Source organism: Gopherus evgoodei, chromosome 3 (assembly GCF_007399415.2).
Source record: "Gopherus evgoodei ecotype Sinaloan lineage chromosome 3, rGopEvg1_v1.p, whole genome shotgun sequence".
In the NCBI taxonomy this organism is placed as follows: Eukaryota; Metazoa; Chordata; order Testudines; family Testudinidae; genus Gopherus; species Gopherus evgoodei.
The window spans coordinates 51,588,216-51,608,885 of NC_044324.1; the positions used below are offsets into that span (position 1 = coordinate 51,588,216).

The following is a 20,670-nucleotide window of genomic DNA, read 5'->3' on the forward strand; positions in this document are numbered from 1 at the left end:
CGGTCCCGGAACCCCGAGCAAGCAGGTCTCCTTCCCTGCGGTTTGCTGGCTGGCTCCGGGACCGAGAGAGCAAACCGCGGCGAAGCTGGTTTCCTTTCCCGGTTTGCTCTCTCGTCCCGGAACCCCCCTTGAAGCCGCCCAACAGCGCTGCAGTGTGGCCACATCTAACACCACTTGCAGCGCTGGTTGCTGTAAGTGTGGCCACTCTGCAGCGCTGGCCCTATACAGCTGTACTAATACAGCTGTAACAACCAGCGCTGCAAAATTTTAGATGTAGACATGGCCATACACTTTCAAGTTTAGCTCCATCTTATGTGGGTTTTTTGGTCTGGGAATTTCCTTAGTTTTTGTAATAATAAGAAATTTTATACACTTAACTAAAGAAGAAGCCAGTGAAAATGATATTATATAATATTCCATCTGATTTAAAAATACATAGTGTCAAGTTTATTTATTTTTAAGGGTAGATTCATCAGCACATTAAAGCAATGCAAAGCAGCCAGAGCACATCAGCCAGATAAGCCATGTTTTGAGTAGCTTTGAATTAACAGAGCACCGCAAAGCAGCTGAACAATACTGGTGAATGTATTCCTTAATATGCAATTGCCTGATCAATTTAGAGGGCTATGTTAATGAGACTGGCACTATGTGTAAGAGGGATAGGGATCGCCAAGTCACAGAATACCAGTGTCTGTGATTTAAGGGCTTCCCCTGTGCTTCTAACTTCAGTTCCCTGAGCAGTGCTGACTCATTGTGCATTGGTGTCAATGGGAGTCCCTCAAGCACTGATGATTATCCTAGCATGAATCCACAAAATCATTAAAGAGCAGTGACAGCTGGACCAAATAATCTATCAATGAACACACTTGACACATGTCCAGTCTACCTTATGGCACTGAGTTACAGGGATTGTTACAAGGACATTAACTATGGAGGAAGGGTGGCAATTGGTTGAGGATCAAACTTTTCAGTTATATCAACCAACACGCAGACAAATCATCAACTCAAAGGAGATATATATTGTTGACAGTCATGCTATGTCCATTGGGAATGATTGATATTAAAGCAAACAAAATCTATTAAGGTAATGTCAGATAATTTTAGCAGAACAAAGAACCCAGTTATGAAGTGTGTAAATTTCTAACTTTGTTTCCATTGTTAGGACTAAATTACGCCTTTTAAGGGCAGAAGTGGGTAAAGGATAAGGAAAAATTGCTAACTGGAAATTTCTTTTGGGAAAGTTCAGTTCCAATTAGCAACTGAATTTTGGAACAAATTAATAGTAATTTGTCTACTAGTTCCTGGGGCTACTGGTCCTCCAGCAGACACTCGGAAAAAACAAAGACAAGCTGAAGGATTTTACTGGAGTCTTTAGTAATTTTCATTATGAGAGGTACATTACCTCAGTGGTGGATGTCTGGAAGCCTTAGGCTTGCATACTTCACAAGTATGGGGGCGGGAGGAGAGAAGAGATAATGTGGTAAGCAGCTTTTCTTGGCAAACTTTTAGGAAAGGTGTGGCATGTACGCTCCGACTGAAACTGTCCTGTCCTGAGCCAGTGCTAGCTAGTCAGCAATCTCCTTCCTGGATGGCCAAAGGATGACTGACTCCTACATCAAACTGTAGAGCCAACCATAACTAAGCCCTTATTGCTTACACTACCATTTTATGTAGAATACAGATATAAAATAGTATTTATTTTTCCTTTGCACAGAAGCCACAACTATCTATTTATGTTATGTTTTACATAGTTAGAATTAACATTACCTAGGCAGGTAGGCAAAGGTTTGTCCCACACTCTTCGATCTCCACTTAGGCAGGTCATAATACTACTACCATGCATCGTATAGCCAGGATTACAGCTATATAAAATGACTGTGTCGGTAAAATGTCCTTCATCACGGATCTTGTAGCCATAATTTGGTATTCCCGGATCTTCACACTTGACTAGGTCAAAACCTGCAAACAGAGAGAAAGCAAAACATAATTCTATTTTAAGAAAAACATAATTCAACTGGAAACTAAACCTTTTCCCTTTATAGCATGGGGACAAAATTCAAACAACTGGATTAACTTCATTCATTGTGACCAAAGATAATTTATCTATAGGGATCTAGTGAATTATCCAGGGAAGGGGAAAACCAAAAAACATGAACAAGTCCGCCTTCTACTCTTCCAAACTCTTCATTCCATAGTTCAGAATGTTTAGAGCTACATTATGAAATTATTATAATCCCCAACTAAGGATTAGTGTCTACTTGCACTGCCCATGAGAAAACCAGAGATCAAATTATAACTCAGAGTCACAATATGGTCCTTGCTACTCACTTTCTCCATGAGGAAAGTAAACCCTGTTGGTGCTACGCTCGCAGTGTGCTGGGGCTACCTCTGCTCCCCTACTCCCCATACACAGTAATAAAGCCAATAGCCTATGCTGGGAGGAAATGTACATGAGTTGTTCTACCCCAACTAGGAGCCTGGTCACTCAGACCTCAGTTTTTGTTCTGATGAATGCACACACACACCCATACACATTTGTCAAGAAACATTCCCTCTTGTGGGATGTGAATTATTAAGATACAGCAAGAGATAAGCAATTCCTTTGACCCTCTAGGACAAGCAATTCCACACTGGGCAGAAGGGATTAACAAATCACAAGAGCATCCCTCTATCCTTTTCAAGCATGGTCCTTTCTATGCTTTGGGTCACTGGAGCATCTGCCCACCTCCAGGTGTCACTGCTGAGGTGTATGGAAGCCCAGTCCCTCCTTCTGTCATAGGCTCCAACGCCACGGTCTATACAGAGAAGTGGTCATTTACTCCATGCACAATTTCTTCTCGTCTGAATCCCAGGATTATAATATACCAATTTTGCCAGGTTTGGACACTCCATCCTATCATCTCTGCAACTCACACTCTCCACCACCACAGCCCAACACAGTTCTTTTGGCTCTTCCCAAGACCTTACTGCACTGCCTCTATGTCATATTCCGCTGAGCATCTCTGGCCACAGTTCCCTCCATCGGGCCCACTCTGTATCCTGGGCCTCTGCTCATATTCAGGCAACTGCCCCTCTCTTCAGCCTGCTGTTGAGAGATTTGCATGAGGTCTTTCCCAGTCCCTGATCTTTAACTAAGAGAAATATAGCCTCTCTTATAGCAAGCACCATTTCTGGGTTGTTGTCACATAACTTTCAGTCACCTGATTTAGGCACAAGGCAGATTTAATGTCAAAAAGGATGCTGATAAATTGGAGAGGATTCAGAGAAGAGCTATGAAAATCATTAAATGATTAGAAAACCTGCCTCAGAGTGATAAACTAAAAAGACTAAGGGATAACTTGATTACAGTTTCTAAATATCTACATTGGGAACAAATATTTAACAATGGGCTCTTCGATCAAGTAGAAAAAGATATATCATCAATGACTGTAAGTTGAAGCTAGACAAATTCAAAATGGAAATGAGGCATTATTTTTAATGGTGAAAGTAATTAACCATTGGAATGATTCACCAGAGGACATGGTGGATCCTCCATCACTGGTAATTTCTAATCAAAATTAGATGTTTTTTAAAAAGATATTCTCTAGGAATTATTTTGGAGAAATTCTATGGTCTGATTAAACAGGTCAGACTAGATGATCAAAATGGTCCCAACTGGCCTTAGAATCTACAAATCCAATAGCTGGGCACCTTAATCCCTCAGAAAGCCAGCTCACCCTTTGACAGTGACAAGGAGCCCTGCACCCCTTATTCTCTTGTACAGATGCATAAAGTGGCTCACGATTGAGACCTTGGTAACTTCCAAACCAGATTATCCACTCTTCCTCTCCTCTATATTGTCATTTGACTTACATTACCATTTTCGAAATATAGTATACCTCCCCATTTAACTTGGTCTGAAATTTCATGACCTCTGTTCAACTTCCTACCCTCCATAAAATTCACAAATAAACCATTTTAATTATCAACAATATTAGAACTCTGAAGCAAAAGAAGAAAAAAATGTGACTGACAATGAAGATTTAACTCCATACTTCAATGAGAGCTATACTTTGTTTTTCATGTAGTGTAGTTTTGACTTTTGATATATTTTAAACATGTCAGAAAGAAAGGAGCCTTTATGCCTGCATACATGTCTATCTCCATACCATGAGGTTTATTATTTGATGCTAACTTTAGAAAGTAGAGTTTATAACTTTTTGAAGGCCCCCGCACATATCATCACAGGAGTTGACTTTCCAAAATGCTGGGGGGTGCTCGACCCCCGGCTCTGCCTCAGGCCTCAACCCCATTCCACCCCTTTCTCTAAGGCCCCCACACACACCCCATCTCTTCCCACCTCCACTCCACTCCCACCCTACTCCCTCCTTGCCTCTTCCCTCCTAGTTCCAATCCCTCCCCCAAGCACACCACATCCTTGCTCCTCCTCCCTCCCTCCCAGCATGTTGCCTGCACCCACAAAACAGCTGATTTCAGTGGGCAGGAGGTGTGGGGAGGGAGAGGGAGGTGCTGAACTGTGGGGCTCACCAGCAGGCAGGAATACGGGGGGCAGTGAGGTGCTGATGGGGGACTGCCGGAGGATGCACCCACGGAGTTGGCACCTATGCATAATATATTTACTATAATATTTTTCAGCTTGCCTCATAGCAAATTTACTGCTTCCACAGAGATTCTCTTGCCTCTGATCTAAGCATGTGTATGCTCTCAGAAAAAGCTAGCTCATAAATGTTTAATTGATTCAGTGAAATGTTATGGACTTCCTTTGAGTCACAGCCCCACATTTGTTAAAGAAAGGATAGTAGAAATGCCGCTTTTGGAAATGACAAGAAGCAAGCAGAGAGAAGCGGGAGGGTCTAGTGTCACTCTCTCCCTGCATCTTTAGGACAGACTTCTGCTAATGTTGGCACTAGCTTCATCCAGTCTTTGTGCTCGAGAGGCTAAGGACTGCAATTGTGCCCAAGATGGATACACATGAAATAAGGTTCTTTCTGGAACTCCCTCACTTCTTCCCAAAAATCCATACAAGGTCCTAGATTTTTTTTTTATATGTGCGATTAATCACAGTTTACCTTTGTACAAGGACAGAAAAAGAGCACAAACTTTCTCAAATGCATTGACATCCGTTTAGGAAAATAGATAAGCTTAGACAACAGAAAGTGGCACCACAACTAATTTGACCCTACCCTGTTCATAAAATTCTTCTTATTCTGGGAGTGAGGTTGCAAGCTCTCATTTCCCCCAAAAATCCCTAACATGCACTCAACGGATATTCTTAAGACATTGATAAGGCAATCTGTCCATGATATAAGACAATCCAACGGGAATTTTGGCAGATAGTAGTGGATAGTATTTAAAGAAATCACTTGGCACTCAACATCTGGGGCGGCATTCACATTGGGGGTTTTAGGTTGAGTATTTCAGTGCCTAACTTTTGACCTAAGCACCAGCAGGATTGACAAAATAGGGTCTCTCCCACCTATCCTGGCTGTCAGGTCCAATCCCGTAGACATGTTCAGAAGCTACCTTAGAGAATGTCTACCGATCTTGTAATTAAGAAAGATGAACTCCACACACAACAACTCACTTCTATCTCTGACTCTTCAAGCCTACTTATGTGATGTTGGCCAAACCACTTAAAGCAAAATTTTGACAGTTGTGTTTCCCACCAACTGGGTGCCTACCCTGAAATATCTGGAACCTGATTCACACAAGTGCTGAGAACTCAGCTGCAACCAAAGTCAACAGGCGCAGTGGATGCTTAGGCCAAAAGACACCATGGGCTGGATGAATGAGCACAGGGTTAGGAGGTTCTGAGTTCTAAGTCTGACTCTTCCACTGGAGCACTATGAGACCTTGGGGAAGACTGTTGATCTGTTTTCCTATCTGTTAAATGGGGAGAATACCACTTTTTTACCTCACAGTGGAGATACATTCTTCAATGTACATGAGGCATTCAGATACTGTAGCAGTGAGCATCCTAAAATTAGACCATGAAGAAATGAATAATTCATTGCAGGCTTTGGTTGATTTGGGGCCTGAGCATCATCCATTCTATGCACTGAATTAGGAAGGGGCCATGTTGAAAAAAGTAGTATGTGATCATCTCATTATAATAGTGGAATAAGGGGATTGGTGGAAGAGAAAAAAAATGGAGAACACTGTAATATGACCATATAATTAAAGACTAGATGACCTACTGAGGTCCCTTGCAGTTCTACATTTCTATTATTCTATGATAATACATGCAGATAGGGAATGAAATAAGGGTGCATGGACTTGACTTCACAAGTTCTTTTAATATAGCTTTTGTGCATGTATTTGAATTTAGTTTTATGATATAAAATCACTCAGCTCATTTTACTGAAATTCTAAAAATTATAGATGGAAGAAATATAAATGTGCACATAGACATGCATGTGCATGCACACACATTTAATCATTTTGGTTTTTTTTTATTGCAGATTGCAGTTGTGAAGTTTTTCTTTGGAACAAGTCTTGTAATCCAGTAAGTTACTGAGTGAAAACTCCAACAGCTTCTATTCATTATTTTTCTTATTTTATTCAACTGACACAATGTGGCCTGAGGGAAAGCCACCGGATTCCAGGTTTTGAGTTTGTTTGTGTGTAAGGGTAAGACAGTGAGTTTGAAAGAGTTTCAGAACTTTGTTTTCACTCCTAGCTCTTCTAGATGTTTGAGTTATTGTACAATATCAAGTAGACTAGATTCAACTTCAGTTCAAGATTCTATTACATTCTTATTTAACACTTTTATTCAGGATTTAGAAATTAAATTTTTCCTCTAATTAAGATCTTTACCTTCAGCTACCAACTCTCACTATTTCCTACCTTTTCACAATCATTTAGGTAGAAAAGTTTTACAACTCACAACTAAAACTGAGCAATGCAACATATTTACAATAATAGAATTGTCTAGATGCCAAAACACTATCATAGCTGAGAAACTTTTTTTACTATCTATTCTTCCATTCTGCAAGGTCTGACCTATTCTTCCCAGTAATCAAATGCTGGCCAGATATGCTAAATATTGAAGCTGACAAATATGAATGATAGTAACAATAATAATAAACCATGAAAATAAAAATAACCACACATAGTCCTAAATCCATGCAAGGGTACTGAGTCTATATCAACATCAGGACACCATTGGGAAGATGGGTGCAAAAATTGAAGGTTGAAGGCTCTTTTGGATCAGTTATTAAAAAAAACCCAAGTGTTCCAGTTCAAGGTAATCACTTAACTGACATCAGCTTTCTCTAGAGAAATACCTAATTTTTAGAACTCCAGGAATTCTGATATGGAAAACTCATTTCAGACACCTGGTATTTTGCCATTGTTAGTTCTTTCCACCTGATCCCAAATGTAGTTCCTTCTTTCAAAAAAAAAAAAAAAGTTTCTAGCTTTAAACTCAAATAGGAACAAATAGGTTTCCGGAAGTTATTGTTTTGGCATTGAGTGAAAGACACTGTTTTGTCCACTGTACATTTGACCATCCCTGCTTAAATTGTGTGGGGAAATCTGATTCTAATTTATTCTCTACAGGTACAAAAGGCATTTTTTTTTCCTGTGGAGGAAGAATAAGAAGAGGTACCTGGCTTCAATCTTATCACTCTTTGATATTTGAAACCTTGGCAGGTTTGGTGGGTAGCTGAAAAGCCTTTACTTGTGGATTGGCAGTGTATGGAAAATAAAATAACTTTGTTTTGATTAGATGCAGGCAAGCATGTTATCTTATACAGTATGTCTAAGTCTCATTTAGGAGGATGGAGTCACCTTGTGTGAGGTTAAGTCAAACTCTTATGACCAGATTTTCAATTCTGGACATTACATTTTAGATCGTCAATCATGAAATGAGGACTTTGCATTCTTCATCTCTCAGAACAGCAGGGAAAACTGAATGTGACAGTGCTAATTTGTGATAACTGTTTTCCTCCCAAAATCAAGAGAAAGTGGGCTGCCTACAAAGGGGGAGAACACTGTCAAATATATGAGGATTAGAAACCGACTGAAAAGGAAACAACCTTATTATGGGACACAGGATCAGAGGAATATTTGTATTCAGCTCAATTCTCAACATGGAAATGAGCACTCAAAGTCACAGCATGTGTTGAGTTTCCTCAGGTGACAGGAACACAACAGTGCAGTGGTCAGCCTCTGCAAGGAGATTACCCTGATTGTTATTCAGATACTATGCTGTATTGCTTTTTTTTTAAACTTGCAATCTATTAGCTTTACCAAACAACTGTGTCTGTATCTTTTATTGCTTGTCATTCTGTGACATTAGTAAGATTCTATTTTAATTTGAATATCAATTTAAGGTTAAATACAGCTGACACAGCAGCACAGAACACTAGATCTTTACACTAGAATGACACAGGCTTCCTGCTGATTAGAAAACAGGAATGTTAAGTCCAGCTGTGGGAGTGCCCAAGGCTCCATCATGTTCCCTCCAAAACTCCTACAACTGTCTCTGGCAAGGAGAATTTTAATTGGGGAGAAAAAATCCAGGCAACTATAACAACAGAAATTATAAAAACAACACTGACATTTTTGATCCAAACAAATAAAGGTCACAATGGAGTAAGCTGTGGCTATTCCATATGGCATTTTCAAGCTTATGTCTTTGCACCTGGTGCTTCATTGATGTCTTCCAAGCTTGGGAACTTAAAACAGCTGAAAAAAGCCTCTTACATTCTTTGGACCTTTTTAGTCCTTCCACTGCTTTCAATAAAATTCAGAGCAGAGAGAAAGTAAAACTCTGAGACATTTTGCTGAACTGTGTTTAAAAAGGATTAAAACAATAACAGAGGGGAATATGTACACATCTTTGGATTAATTCTCGAGGCTACAATGATCCATTAATCATCTTGGCAGAAGAAACTTTTTACTTCCCAACTTTTTGGTAGATAAAGGACACTTAAAAATAGACCAAGCTAAAGAAATTTAATTTATTGTTTGAGGGTAGATACTTGACACCAACCAGCCTAAGGCTTTGTTTTTGTTCTCCCCCACTAAAAGAAAAATGATTATAATCAATCCTGCAATACCAATGTGGATGCCTTCTATACACTGTAACAGACATTCCCTCTCCCACATTTCCACACTTAGAAATCATAGAAATGATGGTTGAAAGGGACCTCAAGAGGTAATCTAATTCATCTCCTTGCACTGAGGAGCAGGACCAACTATACCTAGACCATGTCTGAAAGGTGTTTGTCTAAACTGGACTTAAAAATCTCCAGTGTTGGGGATTCCACAGCCTCCCTAGGTAACTTGTTCTAGTGCTTAACTACCCTTTCAGTTAGGAAACGTTTCCTAATATCTAACCTAAATCCTTGCTGCAAATTAAGTCAATTACTTTTTGTCTTTCCCTTGGTAGACACAGAGAACAAACCCTACTTCAATTGTATATATAGTGGTTTACGTATAGTTATGTCTTAAAAAAAAACAAAGAAACAAGGCTACTACTTTTCTTCTATCCCCAAACCCAGGCACTGCCAATTCTACAATATTGCTAAACTGCTACCACATTTGCTCCCGCAGGTCATAGCAGCCTTAGCCAATCAGGGCTAGGTTGAAATGCTAGTCTAATGTTTACTGTCCATGTATTGTGGAATACAAAGTACTTCAGGATGACTGGTTGATAACAACTTGAGCCTTGAGAAATCAAGATCTTCCCATTTATCTCACTCCCAGCTGGGATATACCACAGGTCCCTCCATCATCCTACTGAACACTGAACCTCCATCCACTGTATTATATCTGTTCCTCCAGAATTATCTGTAGTTAGTTACTAATCAAGGAGAGCGATCACTACAAAATTTTAATCTTCAGTTACAATTTTTCTTGCATTCCTGAGCCTTCCTACCTAAACGATTTGACTGATTGAATTCCCCATATATTTGATGCCAAGATCTGCTCACATTCTGACTAGTACAAGGCATGATTGTATATTTACTTAGTCAATGGATTTCTGTATCATTGTTTTGCTAATGAGATATTGAAAACTAAGATGAGCACCATTTTTCCCATTTTTCTGCTTTCATGGGTCATTCAACTCATTTATTATGGTGTTTTTAATTTCAGCATCATATAAAGAGCCCCAGAACGTTAAAAAGCAAAAAAAAGCATTTGCACAAGCACCAGAACTGAGTTCAGTGTTGTTAATCATGCATTTTGGTAGTTCTAAAATCTGATGTTATTAATTGCTTCATTACTGGTTTTGCATATAGATGACTGAAAAAAGGACCACAAAGACAACATGTTAATAGCAGGTGATGTACTCTTTGTGGGCATCTAAAACTGAGAAATCAGATATAGATTCGATGGATTTATTTGGCATTAGATTTATTAAGCCAACAATTACCAGATCCCTTTAACAGTCTTATAGTAGTCACCAGTCTATTTTATTCACTTTACAGAAAAACAAAAACAACCCAAACAGAACTCCTGACTGTATAAAATTTCCACTCTGTTAGAAAATTTACGATAAAGTTCTAGTGTATAGAAAACAAGGGACTCCATGCTCACTTTTACAACTGCACTTGCACCCACAGATGAGTGAAATCTACCTACATGAAATATTTCTTAGTTTCCCCTAATACTGCAGAATTTCTTCCCTATGGGTCCATTGAGTTTAAGTTTACTGCAACTGGAGGAAGCAGGACTACAGTGAAAGGAGACAAGAGAGGGAAAGTGGCAACACTCTCTTGGATCTTCTGTCCCCAATCCATGAAGGAAGTCAGCGTCAGCACAAGTTCGTATAGATTGAGGTTAATTCTCTCTGTATGCTGCAGATCCCCACCTTAAGGAGAGTTCTAAGAGAAGCAGCAGAGAGAGGAGACCATGCAAGCACAGTTTCCATCACTCCCACTGACCACTGCAGAAGTTGGTGGGGCAGGGTAGTGGAGAGGAGACACAAGTAAACTTGCCTATCGGACTCTTACTTTCTGCTGATCTTATGAGATCCCTGGATTCTGGACAGGATCCCCACCTTTTTCTACAGGGTCAGAGGCAAACTGGGCAACCATGCGGTTAAGAAATCTTATGAGATTCAACAGTTTTTCAGCTCATGGTATTACCTCTCCCTTACATGAGTTATTCTTGTTTATTAGACAATGAGGCCCAAAGTTCTTTTCTTTTAAGCCCTAACTTTTTTCTTCCTACATTTGGTTGCTCAGGTTAAGTGCCCACTTTTAAAAATCTGACTCATTTCTGCCAGAGTAAGACACTAATATACACAATCCGTAGTACAAATATGTCACATTTTCTTTTTTTTTAAACCAATCCCCACTGTTCTGTTCACCAAAGAATAATGCTTTCCTAATGTGCAAAGATTCAAAATATTGCTTTTATTAATGTACTTAAATTCCTCACCAACCCAGCTGTGGTTGAAATTAAAATGTAATCTCATAAACACTATAGAGACTAGGTACTAATATTCCTCATTTTTGTGAGAAACCATGTCAGACAACTAGAATGGTTACATATCTCTCTTTAAAACAAACACCCTTCCTCTCACCCTCCAAAACTACATGTTTTTTGTGAGCTACTTACTGGTGTATGTGAGCTGAAATCCTTGGTCAGTATCAGATCCATTGGTATTAAATTCTATCCACAAATGGTTAGAGGTGCTATTCAGGAACAGTCCCATCAGTTCATTTTTAGTGAAGACTCCCAGAGGACGAGAAGAACTGTCTTTTCCATCATATACCTTGTAAAAATCAAATCACAGCATGAAACTCTTTGTTATTTTTCTAGTAACTGAATTAGTTTAATTTATTTTTAAACAATAGCTATGAAGCTGCTTCTAAGATAGATAGCCTTTTCTCACAACCAGTTCCTAAACAATCTGTAACCATGGCACAGAAAAGACATTTTTTCTTAATTGTCTTTCTTAGTTTTGCATTCAGATGAAAGACAATATATATATATATATATATATATACACACACACACACACACACACACACACAAACATTTTGACATTTTGTGAGCTTATCTGGAATAAAATTAATATTTATACATGGATCTATCCTCAGAGATTTCATAACCTCACCCTTTTTTCCCCCATAATCCATTTACAAAGGCTGAAAAGGTTTGTGACATTTCAGTCAAGGGTGTCTTTTCTAAAATCATTGTCAAAGGAGGGATGAGGTGAACCTTCTTCCACTCTGTTCCCTCGTGACTGAATGTATTAAAAGCCAAATTGAGGTACTGAAGCCAAACTGTCACTTTTTATTTCAGACTCTGCGCCTGAGGTAATAATTTGATATCACATCAGAGAGATGTATGCTTCACTATCCAAACAAACTACAGGGAAGTTTGTTTTTAATATGCAACAGGAAAAATCAACAACATTAACCACTATGCTTTTAAAACTGTTCAATCAAAGAAATGTGCTTTTGATTGGCCATGGACACAGGACTAATACTAAGGGAACCTGGTATTGATTTCGGATTTTTTATGTTTTCCTCTAGTATTAAAAAAAAAAAAAAATCAAAGCCCTCAATTCCCCAAATAGTCCCCTGTGGTATTTTTGAGGACACTAAATGAATTCAATAAACTATTTTTTTCTTATTATTACATAAAGCATATATACTTTCATTGAATTTATGCTTCCATAAAAAGATTTATTCCCTATGAGAATATTTGTACAGGATCATTGAAAAAATGTGTTTCTACAAGAAAATGACAACTCTATACATTTGGTTTCTAATGTACAATAAAAACTCTACCCTGATTACCCAGTTTTGCTGTGTTGCCTAATGTGACTGCAGTTGAGCTGTATAAGAATCCCTGCTTGTGTTCCCCTTTCCTTAAACTCTGTCTATTCGTTTGTGTATCCTTAGGCTGGTCTACATTGGGAATCTGCCCTGATTCCAGCCCTCAATGATCAGTCACCTGTTTAATTGCACCTCTGCAAATTGCTAGTTTAGACAAAGTAAGTCATCATTTGCACCAGGATGGCGTATTACTGCTTGAAACCAAAACAAGATGCATTGGTGAAAATTTATTTATATTGTCTAAACTGGGGAAGGTTGTACTAAAGCAGCCACACTGGTGACTGACTGCCAATAGCTGGAATCGGAAAAGTCCCCATGAGATCTTTGGGAATGAATGTCTGGAAAGTGCTTAGTTCATCATGAGCACCAACAAATTAATATGGATATTGATTTCTGGACAGGTCTATGAGATGAAAGCTGATCAGCTTGATAAAAATGTTTAGATGTAAAGAATGAACTTTCTGACTGTAAAAGTAAAGATGCATGTGGACAATGCATTATTCAGGGCTTTACCTGTGCAATATGTAGAGCACACAGATGTGTATTAACCATAGCACTAATGAGAATTTCATAGATTGCATCTTAGGCCCTTCAGGCAGACATATCGCTGCACCCACACAGAGCCCCCATTAAACTCAGTGAGTTCCTGCTAATGTCTCTGTCCTTGCAGGACTGGAACCATGGGTAGCATGCTGAGAATATCTCACAAAATGTGTCCAGCTCTTCATATAGTGGTGCTGTGCTGATCTGACTGAGGACAAACTACAGTTCTTTTAACATTTTAATTAAAAATTATGTATCCGAGGATTGTAAATCTGTTGTGAAAACTGAATTCATGTATGGAGGCACTGTGGAATTTATTTTAAAACATTTTGATCAAATACATTTAGCAATTCACTGCGTTTGTAAAAGGCAAAATATATTTTGCCTGTTTTTAGACATCATGTGAATTACCTTTATTTAATGTCATGGGTACCATTTGCAATTATTATTTAAAAAAAAAGTGATCTGGTTATTAGTTAGAGGGGGAAAAATAGCTGCTATCTAGGAACTCACAGCCCACTACGGTTTTACAGCAAGTTTCTATGTACAGGATTATGGTAATCATAATGGCTTCATATAAAGGAATGATAAGACATTTAGTGAGACATCGCCTCTGTAAAGGTCTCCTCTCCTGCTTACCTCTGTGTTAGAGATACTCTTATTATTACCACTGTGCTTTGGTATGATAAGATATACAGTACCAGTTCCCAAACTTCACTTTGACACACCTTGAAGCACCATTGCATTAACTAAAGCTGAGATGACTGGAAACAATGAAGAAAGAGCAGTAATAAAGCAACTGCTTATTTTACTTAAGTAATTTGTTTGTCCTATGGTTGCTATCATTAAATAGATTCTATCAACTAGTTGATAGTTCCTAGTTTGCTTTTACCTCAGATTTATTTGTGATAATCTCTTCAAAACTATAATGCATTTCTCTTTTGATCCTCCTCATCATTTATTACATTTCAGTACACAAGTGTGTGCAAAAGTGGTTTACAAAAAAAGTAAGACACAGGATGGAATCCTGGCCCCACTGAAGTAAATGGAAAAACTGCTATTGACGTCAATATACTCAGCATTTCATCTATAGCTCCTAGAGTGAATAGTTTACAATCTGCATTTTAGACATGACACAATTAAATATGTTAAATTAATAAAGTGGGGATTAAAGGAAGAATGGATTAGAATTACAATAACAATTTAACCTATTCATGTGGTTTAGGTATTTTCACATAACCGTGGTTCTGTTTTAATTTTTTTTTATTTGAATCCTCATCCCCTGCCCCCTAAGCTACAATCATTCCCTTCCCTCCATTTTCAAACTTTGACCCAAACATGCAAACCTTCACCCACATGAGTACTCCTTAATCACACAAATTGGCCCACTGAAGTCAACAGTCTTGATCCAGGTAATTCTAATGATGTTAATCAATAACACCCTGATAAACTGGTTTGTTTTGTTGTGAAACAATTAATTTCTATATCTAGGCATAACTCCTACAATTATCAAGGATGCCGGCAGTAAAGCTGGTCCCATTTTTTTTTTACAACTGAAAATATTTTTCTTCAAAAAACAGGTATTAGTTAAAATATTTTTTTCCAAAAACATTTTAATCTTAAAAAAATAAAAGATTTTTTTAATGGAAACTATTTTAAAAATTAGCATTTTTTTTTAGTTTGCTCACTTGTTTTTCATTTTTCTTTTTGACTTTTTCATTTTCAATTTGAATTGGTCAGCTTAGTCACATAGAGAGCTTTTAATTAAATCTCATGTCTTCATTTTTGAATAGCAACATGAAAAAAAAGTTCAAAAATTCCTATTGAGCCAAAGGGATTTTACACATCATGTTTTGGAAGTGTGCCAAAATGATGGCTTTTTTGTTAGGTTTTACCCTATAGGATGATAATTTCCTTAAAATATATAACTAGAAATCATAATTAAAAAAATAGAATTGTTAGACAATATACAAATGTTTCTCTTTATAACTCTTGGGAACTAGCTAGCTGAGATAACTGAATATGGGCTATAGAGCCTTTCACCAATGTTATTGCTTCTACTCCTGGAGGAATTCTATGCCACTGCATGTGCACTGAATTCATATCCCCCCGTAGACTCTCTTTTTTCTCTGCAAAATATAGATTCTGCTGGAGAGATGTTGCAGTTACATCTTTTGCCCACCAGGGGCTGCTGTGGTGCCAGGAGAGAGGGCAGCCAGTTGGTGGAGAGAGACAAGGAAGAGGCTGTGTTCCTCACAGCGGGGCCAGGAGAGGAGTCATGGGACAGACAGCACGAGGTACAGCACGAGGTACAGGGGCTTGCTGGGGGGTCACAGACTGGGGTTCAGAAGGGCTAGTGGAGGTGGGCAGACCAGGGCGCAGGCTCAGGAGCTAGTGGGGTAACAGCATGTGGGATGGGTGGTAGGGAGCTCTAGGGACACAGGAGATTGGGGGAGGGGTTCCAGGGACCCAGTGGAAGGGGAAAGAGGCTGCAAGGACATCGGGTGATTGGGGCAGATGTGCCTGACTGAATGGGAGAGGCCAGCGGTCAGCCAGGGGCTGCATAGAGGAGGCTCCCCAACTCCCTAAGAATCCTCCTGTCCCTCCCCTCAAAAACCTTCTTCCATACTTCTCCCACCCACACCCAACAATCCTCCAGGTTGACTCTCCAGCTCCTTCCCTCTCCCTCAGCTCCTCCATTACCCCTGAGCCCTTTGTACTGACTTCTGAGGGATACTGAAAATACATTTCTGTATTGTAGTTTAAATGAATTACGCAAGGTTCTGTATTAATATGCTTAGTAAGGAATCTGTTGGTCCAAAAAATACAACCATTTCCTGAATCTTTTTCTTTTTTTGTCTGTATTGTTACAGACATACTTGATTAAAGGTATTTTGAAATAAATTACAAAAATAATTGAAACTTGCATGATTATATTGTATTATTTTGACAAACAAAATATTCAGAATTTTGCAGAATTTTAAAATATTTTGTGGAGAATTTTTCCTTTTTTGGTGCAGAATTTCCCCAGGAGTAAGCTTCTCAAAGTTAAACTCCAGCTTCAATCAATATGGATTTTAAAGTCCTAACAAGCTGATGTCTGTTCAGTGACCTATGCAAGTTATCTGGCGTTTAGAGTCCAATATTTAGTGGACATCTTTCCATATTGTAGAAAATACTGTCAAAATTGGACATTTTATTAAAAGTCTCTATTAAGAGGTCCATGCTAGGAGACCATAATGCCAAGGAGCAACCCACAGAGAAACTTCATACCATTCAGGGCTGAGGCATGTTTGCTGAGGCCATGTAGGAAGCTTATACTTTTATTGTCCATGCTATACTTCATTTGTGGGAAAAGACAGGGTTTCAGCTTTCAATGTCACTGTTGGGTCTAAACTTTTGGTGAACTTTGGAGCCAAAACACACCCAGACTGGCCGTCTCTGCATAATCCTTTCTGAACCCTTTATCGAACAAAGCACTGACCTGCAAACTACTCATGACACCCCCTTTATCAAGTAGCCATTAGCCTTTATCTCTATGCATTTACTTGTTAAACTTGCTTTTCCTGTAAAATCTTGATTGATTATGCATGACCATTATCTTTTATTAATCACTTTGTTTACTTCTGTGTATAAATATTGATGCTCACCCCTAATAAAGGGGCCACACTTATTCTAAAGCTTTTGGGTTAGTGTGAGCCCGTTGATCAACGCATTGGTGTCTGGTCTCTGACAGAATTGTGTGCCCATACCCACTCCGCATGAACTTGGGTGCTGGAGAGGTGAGTAAGGACTTGCTTTATTACCTAACAATTTGGGGGCTCGTCCGGGATACCTTCTGGTGCGGTACCTCTGTCCAGTGGTCAGACCACTCATATATGAATTGGCAAGGCGCCACAGGAGATTTCTCCCAGCCAATTCAATATTGAGGGGTCGTGTATTGGACAGCAGGGTAAACGCCAGTTGGAGGGCTCCTGTCAGACACCATGGGTCAAGGGACTAGCGTGCCTCTTGAGAGTCCGTTGGGGATTGTAAATAAGTTATGGAACGAAGGGAAACTCCCAGTACAGACAGGAATGTCTAGGAAGAAATTGTACACACTATGTGTAAGGAATTGGACTGGGTATACCGCGGTATTGGCCGACCCGGAGATAAGGTGGCCTTCGTATGGCTCTTTCGAACAGGCTGCCTTAAGAGGAGTAAAGAGCCAGATCGAAAAAGACCATCCGGGACAGTTATGTTACTGGTTTTGTTGGGACACAGCAGCAGAGCTGTGGAAATCTTTAAAAATTATGGCAGTCAGGTACTCTCCCGAGAGTGAACCCCCTCCAGGTTATTTCGATGAAGGGTGTAGACCACGGCGTGTTTTGACTCGTCAGCTGGTCCCCTCTGCACCTGCCCCTATTCCTCCGCAGGGGGACTCTCTCCTTGTAGCAGAGGGGAATCTGCAGGATACCAGATTGGAATTTCTGCAGAAGGATGAGGAGGAAATGGAGGGGCAAACCTCGGGAGGAGTAGTTACTAGGCTTATGTCCAAGCAGGTACGGCAGGGTGCATGCCCCCCCCCCTGAGGAAAGTATAGTTAGAGAGATGCCTTTACAGGTGCACGATCAACCTTAGATGGGCAATGATGGACGGTTGCAACATGCTAGTATTGTGGAATATAAAGGATGGCTAGAATGGGACTTGAAAGAGTGGGGACAGTTGTCAGGGTCTTTTGGGGAAAATCCCCGAAAGATCATAGAACTTCTAGAAAGATTGTTTTTAAGTTATAATCCTACTTATACGGATGTGGATCAGTTGTTAAGTAGAGTTTTGACCGGAGAGGAACGTAGTAGATTGTGGATGGCAGAAAGGACATGGGGAGATAGCAATGCAGTTAATCTTACTTGGATGGATAGGCGGGATCTGGCCGCTGGCTGGAATCCCCTAGACTGGACTCAGCCAAGGCTGACTCAGCTGCGAGCAGATAGAGAGCGATTGTTAGAGAGACTCAAGGAAATGGCTCGCCGCTCGCCTAATCAGGCTAAGTTCATGCAGATTCGGCAGGAATCTGATGAGCCGCCCAGAAAGTTCTGGTCGAGGCTATTGGAGGGGGCCCGAATGTTCACTCAGATGGATCCTGAGAGAGAAGCAGACCACCCTACTCATTTCATTTTTTGTGAATCAGTCGGTGCCCCCTGTAAGGGATTACTTCTTAAAGTTTCGCCCTGGTTGGGGAGGTGAGTCAGTCACTTCAGTGTTGGACGTAGCTGATTTTGCCTGGGAGAAAGAAAGGGAAAGTAGTAAAAAGAAAGAGAAAAAGGAAGAATATAAGCTGATGGCTTTAGCTTTTCACGGCGGTGTTCGAGGCAAAGGCCGTGGCCGTGGCAGGGGATTCCAGGGTGCTTGGGGAAAGGGGTCCTGGCGACCCCAGCCATCAGGAAATTGTTTTCAGTGCGGACAGCCTGGTCACTTTAAACGTGAATGCCCCTGGGGACGCCCAGAGGGTCTGGTTGCATCCGCAGATGCTTACACAAGTGAGGAATACACCCCTGCACCACCAGCTCAGCCCATTCCCCAGGCCTGGATCAACTACGGGAAACAGCAGCAGCCGCAGCAAACTCAGCCTCCTCAATGACGGTACCCCGGGGCGAAGGCAAACAATGTGATGGTCTTATTTCCTTAATGTCTTTAGCCGGCTCCTTTCTCACTTTCTCCCCTCCCAGCAAAGAGCCTCGTTTAACCCTTTCAGTCCAGGGACTGCCTGTCTCTTTCCTCATTGATACTGGGGCTACTTTCTCTCTTTTAAATCATGCCCCCTCTCCCTGGCTATCCTCTGAGGTTAAAACTGCGACTGGGGTGGAGGGCAACCCACAGTCTCTGGAACTCACTTTGCCTTTGAATGTTGTTTATGCTGATAAATGTTTTCCTCACCGTTTTCTTTTTTCCCCAGCTTGTCCGATCCCTTTGATGGGCCGGGATTTACTCTGTAAGCTTGAGGCTACTTTAACCTGCACTCCTGAAGGGGTAGGATTATTGATGACAGTGTTAGGAGATTCGGCCCCTACTCAGGGTAATTGGGAAACACCCCCCTCTCTCTCCCCTGACCTCACTGACTTGCCTTCAACCCTCTGGGGAATTTCTGACACTGATGTTGGCCTGCTCCTTTCGGCAGAACCCGTAAGGATTCAGGTGAAGCCTTCCTTAACCCCCCCGTCAGTCCCTCAATACCCCCTGTCGCTGGAAGCCCGGGAGGGCATCCGCCCCATTATCGAGGGATTCATTGCACAAAAGCTAGTCCGCCCTCAGCGCACTCCCTGTAACACCCCTATACTGCCTGTCAAAAAGCCTCCTAAAAAGAACGGAGACCCTGTTCGTTGGCACTTTGTACAGGATCTACGAGTTGTTAATCAGTATGTGGTCCCTCTTCATGCAGTAGTTCCTGACCCAGCTACTATCATCAGCCAAATCCCCTGGGATGCTGAGTGGTTCACTGTTATTGACTTAAAATCAGCTTTTTTCAGCATTCCTGTGCACCCAGACTCTCAGTATCTCTTTGGTTTCACCTGGGAGGGACAAAGTTATGTCTGGCAACGACTTCCTCAAGGCTACAGAGACAGCCCCACGATTTTCAGCCAGTGCCTCCGCCACGACTTGGAAGGTTTCACCAGTCCGCAGGGATCCACATTGATCCTATACGTAGATGACATCCTATTAGGTAATCGCGAAGAAGCTGCCCTCCGCATCGATGGTAAGGCACTTTTATTATACCTACACACCAGAGGCCACAAGGTAGACCCTAAAAAGATTCAGTGGGTCTCACAGAAGGTCCGATATCTGGGCTTCCTGTTAACCCCAGAGGGAAGACAGATGGACCCAGCCCGCATAAAGACTATTCAAAACTGCCCTCTACCAAACACCAAGAAACAACTTCGAGGTTTCTTAGGATTAATTGGCTTCTGTCGCCCCTGGTTGCCATCCTGCGGGGAGTTAAGCAAACCGCTCCACCGACTCACTGCTAACCTTGCTCCTGACCCTTTGCAGTGGTCCCCGGACACTATTAAAGCCTTTCAGTTACTCAAGGACAGTGTGGCCTCCTCCATGTCTCTCCGCCCCCCCAATTACAGCAAACCCTTTCACCTTTTTGTCCACGAGAGGGGCGGAATTGCTAGTGGTGTCCTTACCCAGCTGAGCGGGCCCCACCATTTCCCGCTTGCTTTTTACTCTCAGCAAATCGACCCTGTCGCTCAGGGAACCCCATCCTGCACCCGGACTCTGGCAGCAGCTGCCCTGCTGATCACAAAGGCAAAGAGCCTAACCCTGGGTCATTTTACCACGGTTT

The 20,670-nt window shown here is 40.8% G+C and overlaps 1 protein-coding gene across 2 annotated transcripts in view; it reads right to left on the reverse strand.

Moving 5' to 3' along the window:
- The window catches only part of CSMD1 (CUB and Sushi multiple domains 1), a 2,060,432-nt gene that overhangs the window by 412,807 nt on the left and 1,626,955 nt on the right, over positions 1 to 20,670 (reverse strand). For both annotated transcript variants that reach the window (XM_030555566.1, XM_030555565.1), the window contains exons 23-24: positions 11,575 to 11,731; positions 1,768 to 1,959 (exon numbers count right to left, since the gene is read on the reverse strand). In XM_030555566.1, coding sequence (XP_030411426.1) covers positions 1,768 to 1,959; positions 11,575 to 11,731 — 349 coding nt within the window. The remainder of the gene's footprint in view (positions 1 to 1,767; positions 1,960 to 11,574; positions 11,732 to 20,670) is intronic.